The sequence below is a fragment of the Amaranthus tricolor genome, chromosome 17 (assembly GCF_026212465.1).
Source record: "Amaranthus tricolor cultivar Red isolate AtriRed21 chromosome 17, ASM2621246v1, whole genome shotgun sequence".
Lineage (NCBI taxonomy): Eukaryota > Viridiplantae > Streptophyta > Magnoliopsida > Caryophyllales > Amaranthaceae > Amaranthus > Amaranthus tricolor.
The window spans coordinates 8,885,882-8,892,650 of record NC_080063.1 but is presented as its reverse complement, the minus strand read 5'-3'; the positions used below and the strand labels follow the sequence as shown (position 1 = coordinate 8,892,650).

Below are 6,769 nucleotides of genomic sequence, written 5' to 3'. Positions count from 1 at the left end.
GTTCTACTTATTTATTTTATTTATAGGCTTTTAATTTATGTTTCCTGTATAGTTACGTCTCTTTATCTTTCTCAAGTAGGGGAACTCCTTTGGCCGCGCTCTCCTTTATAGGTATGAGTTGTCGCCGTCATTCCCTCTTCAGACCCTGTCCATAGTTTTTCTATGAGCGCGATACACTGGGTAGGATGATGGTGATGATATAGTGAATCATTTAACTTATAAGTGCTAGGAACTTTCGGCAATGAATCATTTCGCCTTGAATAGTGCGTTGGCCTATAACGACATTGTTTAGGTTAGAAAAGTGTATTCATTACAAATAAATCAAAACAAACGGTGGAAAATAATGTCAAAATTGCGACACAAATTGATAATAATGCATTCAATGCGATGACAAATTACATAGTTTATTCATGAAATTAAACTAGTACCACCTAACATTGCTTCGTAAATGTTTTTCATTAACCTCTCTGTCTCTTACCTCCTATACCCTTTATTATCTTCTTCCTTTCTCAAGTGAAGTATATCGATTTTAAGCTTCTCTTTTTCTTTATCGAGCTTGATAATAATTTCTTTCTTTCCTTGTGTGCCCTATGGATCGGAGCATGAGAAGGTTTGAAAAGTTATTGTCAAATTCTTATTTTTAATCACTTTTTATAACCATGGTGGATTTGACTCAAATCCAAATTAAAATTTTTTTTACTAGCCAAACACAAAATTTGAGCCAAATCTATATTTCAAATGAAATCATTATTCACAAACATAGCACAAGCGACTTGGTGTGTAGTTATTGAACACTTTTTCACTGTTATTAACAGCAAACATAATAACGATTAGTTTGAAAAGTAAAAACGACTAGTTTTAATATAATAGAAAAAAGTCAAAAAGTCAGCTACTTTGTTCGATTTTTACCAACAACAAACAAATGTTCATGCTCAAACAGGGTCAACCCTCGGTTTGCTGTTAACCAACAATGAACAATGGTTTGACCCTGTTTGATAAGGTTTCCTTCGTTCGTTGTGTCTGTTACTAACAGCAAACAAAGAATGTTTGGCTTTTTGACTTCTTCTTTTCTCGACTTCTTTGTTCGCTATTACTAATAACGAATAAATATCCGCCTCAGCTTTGAACAAGCAAACACTTATTTTAAAAATTAAAATTTCCTAAAGCTTATTTTGAATTTTTTTTTAAAAAAATGAGCTTCTTAGTATTTTCAAATTTTTTCCCGTGCAGTCTACAACTTTATTTAGTTGTGGGCTTTGATAATACTCCATTGATGAAAATTTGAATAAAATAAGATTATTTAACAACTTAATTCCAAAAATAAGTTTCGCAAAAACTTAATTCCCAAAATAAGCGTCCGTACATCCAAACCTAGCCTTGGAGTAAATCGTTGTTACTAACAGCGAAAGACAAAAAAAAAAAAAATAAAGTAAAATAAAATAAAAGTCATAAGTCGCTGTTACTAACAGAGACTTAGGGAGTTGACCAATCAACTCCTTAAGTCGCTGTTAGTAACAGCTTCTTTAAGGTTAATTGGTGAACTCCTTAATCTCGTAGGGAGGAAGCAACTGAGAACTGAAAACCTAAAACGCATTAAGTCGCTGTTACTAACAACGACTTAAAATAAAATAAAATAAAATAAAATAATAAAAAAATTTATTTATTTATTTATTTTATTAAAGTCGCTGTTAGTAACAGCGACTTACTCCAGGGCTAGGTTTGGATGTACGGACGCTTATTTTGGGAATTAAGTTTTCACGAAGCTTATTTTTGGAATTAAGTTGTTAAAAATAATAATCCGAAAGTACGATCAATCTTTAGCCGCATTAAAATAGGGGAAGTTTGGGGAGGGAAAAAATTTAGATTGAGATGCAAAGAGGAGTTGTGAACTCATAGAAATGTGAAGCATTTGGGACTACCTTGATAAAAAAGAAAAAATTGTTTGAGGTATTAAGGGACAATCAAGGTTGACTTCTTAAGAACTTTGAAGATAATATGATACAGGAATTTTTATATGATGGTGTAATAAGAATTTTCCTTGTTTGCAATGGGTGTTGATTACATCTGGATTTTATTGTCTTCCGTTCTACAGAACTTGAACGCAAACCTTACCATGTGGAAACTCGGAACTTTGCCTCCAGCCTTGATTGCATTCAAGGGCCATGTTCATCCTATCGACCCGTCTTGGCACAAATCTTGAAAGCGTGAAGAAAGCGACGGTTATAGTTTAATTCTTTTTTCTTTCAATATCATTTTTTGGTCCTTGTTTCTATTTACTAGATTTTCAATTTTAATTTTTGGCTAGGGTAAGATTTGTTTTCTGCTATAAGTATCTTGTAGTTGGGAATTATTGGTACGTAGATCATATTATTTTTTCTTGTACGATTCTTGGGTTATCTAAATTTGCAGGAATCACATTCCACATACGACAGTGATTAGTTATTTTCATTACAAGTACTATTTTGTTGTTTCACAAACAGGGGATAGTGCAGCTCATTGCTAATTGTGAAGTTCCGTTGGAGATTCGCACATTGCTAGAACGGTCTGGTTTGGTCTGGTCTACGGTTTTTTTTTTTGTATTTTTTATTGAGAATCTAAGATAAACGATAATCTGTAAACAAAATACATCACCAAATCCGAAACATTACAAATTTTAATATGTACTAATCACAATAGAATGACACAAAGTCAATCAAATATTCATGTATCCAGAAAATAAATCCTAAATCTCAACTAAATGTACAAAAAACAACTTCCAAAAAAGACGTACATACATTCAGGGGGTAGCTGTGATTTGGAGAGGAAAACGGAATGATACCTGAAAGTTTCACAGAAAAATCCACCTTCAACATGAGCTTGAAGATTCAGCTTCTTCACTATCTCTGATGTACTCACCATTTTTGTTGATCCGGCGTCAGAATTAAGATTATACCAATTTTGGTCTGCTTTTAGTCGCTGTGGACGCCTACATTTTTTATTTTGTTTAATCGTCGCAGAAAATAAACAATTATTTAGTCAAAAAATTACTGCTTAACTACCACTCTAGTCCTTTAACGAGATAAAAGAGCGTTTTATTTTGTAAAACATTACGATTTTCCGGTCCGGTCTGGTCTGAAAATTTTAAAACCGGGACCGGATCGGAAACTGTTTTTTTTAATTAAAAAAATCGGACCAGAACATTTAGACCGTAGACCAGACCAAATATTTAAATTACGGTTTGGTCCGGTTTGGTTTACGGTTTAGACCAAACTCTGTTCAGCCCTATCCCTCATTAAGCAATATCTAAGATTTCAATGTGAAAACTTTTTAATCCAATGTTGCAAAATAAGACTTGACTAAAACAAATGTTGCAAAATGAGACTTGACTATTAACGAAATCACTTGTACAATAAACTTCAAGTTAATTCGCTACTTCTATGCGGAGACAACTAAAGCAAAGAAAGATTGAAATGTATTCTTCCTATCTCAAAGTTATACTACTAAATCCTCTATCTTCAAAAATTTGCTCAATTTTTGTTTTTTTAGTTTGTCTTCTTAAATTTACTCTGAATCTATTTTTAATTTTGAATTATATTTTATCAAGTTTTACTTATACATTTTACTTATCTTTTTATCTCATTTAGATATTTCTTTAATGATTCTTTTTGCGTGAGATATAAGTTGACTTGCGTGAGCTAAACCTCTTCGAGGACCAGACTAGGGTTAGGGGTAGTTGGAGGCGTCATATCCTTGTTTTAGATTACTAATGCCCTCGTAGATTACCCCTTTGTGTTCTTACCATCCTGCTCCTCTCGTTTCTTTTATTAGTTTTTTTATCCCCTTCTATTTTATTTTGTAGGTGGGTCTACTTTTTATTTATAGGTCTTTTTATCTTTCACGTGTAGCTACGTCTACCGGGGGACTCCTTTGGCAGTGCTCTCCTCTATGGGTATGAGCTGCTGCTGTCCTTCCCTCCCAGACCATGTATGTGCATAGTTTATTCTATGAGCGGGATATACTGAGTTGGATGACGATGATTCTTCTTCTTTTTGCCTCCTTTTTTTTTGTTCTCTGTCAGATGCCTATTAAAAAAATATGGTAAGACAAAGAAAGTATTTCATTTTCATTTTAAAGATTTTTTTTACATCAAATGAATTCATGTAGTGTGCTTCATACTAAAGATAAAATATTGATAAAACAAAAAAACACCAAATTAAGTGGATAAAAAGAAAAAGAAACAAATAAAGTGGATTTATGAGGAATCCTTTGTATATTGATGCCAACATATTTAATTGTGTTCTTTGAATGCATATCTTTTTAGTTATCATTTGCACCGAAATAACATTTACCTTAACCAAACTATGTCCCCGTGTCTTGAACGTACATCCTCTGCATCTTCCCATCTACCTGTTGAAGCATATATGTTTGCCAGTAAGACATAAATGGTCGGATTTTCTGGCTTCAATTCGAGAAGTGCTTTAGCAGCTATCTCTCCAATCTCGACATTTTGATGCATAACACAAGCACCAAGCAAGGAAGTCCAAACAACATGATTTGGCTTCAATGGCATTGTTAAGATCAAGTCATTAGCTTCCTGCAAACGCCCAGCACGCCCAAGAAGATCAACCATACATGTATACTGATATATCTTAGGACTAGTTTCATAATTTGCGAGCATCAGTTTAAACAACTCAAAACCTTCCTCGACTAAACTAGCATGGCTACACGCATCTAAAACACATGTGAACGCAACCTCATTTGGTTCAATTCCGGATTGTATCATGCACTTAAAAAGCCAGACTGCGGTTTCCCCATGCCCATGTGTTCCATATCCAGCTATCAGTGTACTCCACAAAGAAACATTTCTGTATTTCAATGAAACTTAATTGAATATCTTCTAAGAATACTCTAAATTTTCACATTTTGAATATAAATTAATAAGACCCCTCAAAACTTCAGTTTCAGACAGCAATCCAGATTTCATCAGATAGCTGTGAATGCTAAAAGCAATATGTTCATCACCCAAATCAGCATAAGCACATAGGAGACTACTGAAAGTAATAGCATCAGGATTTACTGCACCATTCAGCATTTGTTTGAAACTGATATCACAGCTGACCTATTAAATTCTGCACCAACATCAATCATTTCATCAAAGATCATTGCAGCATCATTAGCACGCCCATTCTTCACAAACCTAGTTATCATTGTAACCCAGGACACCATATCTCTTTTGCCCATCATATAAAAGGTGTGCTTCGCCAATTCCACTGCACCACAATTCATGTACATTGCTAGTAAAGAATTTAACACAAACATATTTGAACTAAAACCAGAAGTAAAGCCTCTTCCATGAAGTACCACACCATTCTTAAGCAAGGACAAATCCCCACATGCTTTAATAACAAAAGGGTACGTAAACTTGTCAGGTAAGAGATATCCTGAATAAAGCATATCAACATAATGTTTAAGAACCTCAATTGGTGAATAACTTTGAGAGTACATCCTAATAATGACGTTATAAAGAACAATTTTGGTTGGTGCAAACAGCTTACGTGCAAATGCGACGTGTTTGCATAACCCATAACTTGAAGCAAGATTAGAGACAAGAGTGAACCGTTTTGAAGAAGAAATCAAAAGTACACCAAAGGTGATGATGTTAGCATGAAGTTGTTTAATCTTGGGAAGAGATTTGGTGTTGGTGTAACTTTCTAGGAGTGATACATATTGTGCTATGGAGAGGTAAGGGTGTTTAAATTGGAGGGAAAATGAGAACCCATAACCCATTCATCAATACCTTAACTTTGGTTCATCGGAGTATTATGTAAATTAAACCTAGGCTATGAGAATCTGGTCAAATCTCCAATAGAGCAAGTACTACGTTTTTCAAATTAGGTCGTAAATTCAACCATTGAAGCAGTTTATGTAACATCCGCTTTAATAATAATAATAATAAATAAATAAATAAATAAAATAGTAATAATAAATCTATAAAAACAAATTTCAGAAATTTAAAAAAAAATAACTCCCCATTAACAAATAACTTTCCATTTCTCTCTCTAAATCTTATAACTAACCTCATTTACCCACTATAAATTAAACCAATTACCCTTAGTTCATTCACATTATTACTCACTTCCTTTTTCTCCTATAAACTATTTCCTCCATATTCCAATTGCTTAAAATTTAATCAAGAAAAGGCAATATTTTGATATTAAAGGTATGAATTTCATCTATTTGTTTGAAATTTTTTTTAATTCAAAACCCAAAATAATTTATGCTATTAATTGAAAAACACCCATCTTTTATTTGAAAAATGGAAAAAAAAGAAAGTATTTCAGACCTTAGTTTTTCGGCGATACGGCGGTCACCAAATACCACCGGCGTGCGACGGCGGCCACAAGAGCCACCGCCGGCCGACACTTCTTCCTTCTCCCTCTTTCTCTCACTCTCCCTTTCTCCTCCTCTCTCTTCTTTCCCCTGTTTCTTTTCGTGGGTATTGGTAATCAATACCAAATTTCCTAAGTTTTCTAAAGTACTTTTATATATATTTTCTTTTTTTATAATCTTTTTATTATTTAAACTTTGTCCTTTTCTTTTAAAATTATTACTACTAATCTTTTAAATTTTAACTACATTATTGTGTTTAAATAGAATGCATGATATTATATGACATTATTTTATATAATATTATGTTTTATATATATTCTCAAATTATATCTACTATTATTTTTGTCAAACTTGAATTTATAATTACTATTTTGATAAAATTTATATTATTATTTTGATA

The 6,769-nt window shown here is 32.9% G+C and overlaps 1 protein-coding gene across 1 annotated transcript; it reads right to left on the bottom strand.

Annotated features, from left to right (window-relative positions):
* Positions 1 to 699: 699 nt before the first annotated feature.
* LOC130803712 (pentatricopeptide repeat-containing protein At5g39350-like) lies at positions 700 to 5,766 on the bottom strand. The gene is given in 4 exon segments (XM_057667912.1): positions 700 to 727; positions 2,819 to 2,965; positions 4,329 to 5,030; positions 5,099 to 5,766. Coding segments are annotated over 4 exon segments (1,545 nt in total).
* Between the last annotated feature and the right edge of the window lie 1,003 nt (positions 5,767 to 6,769).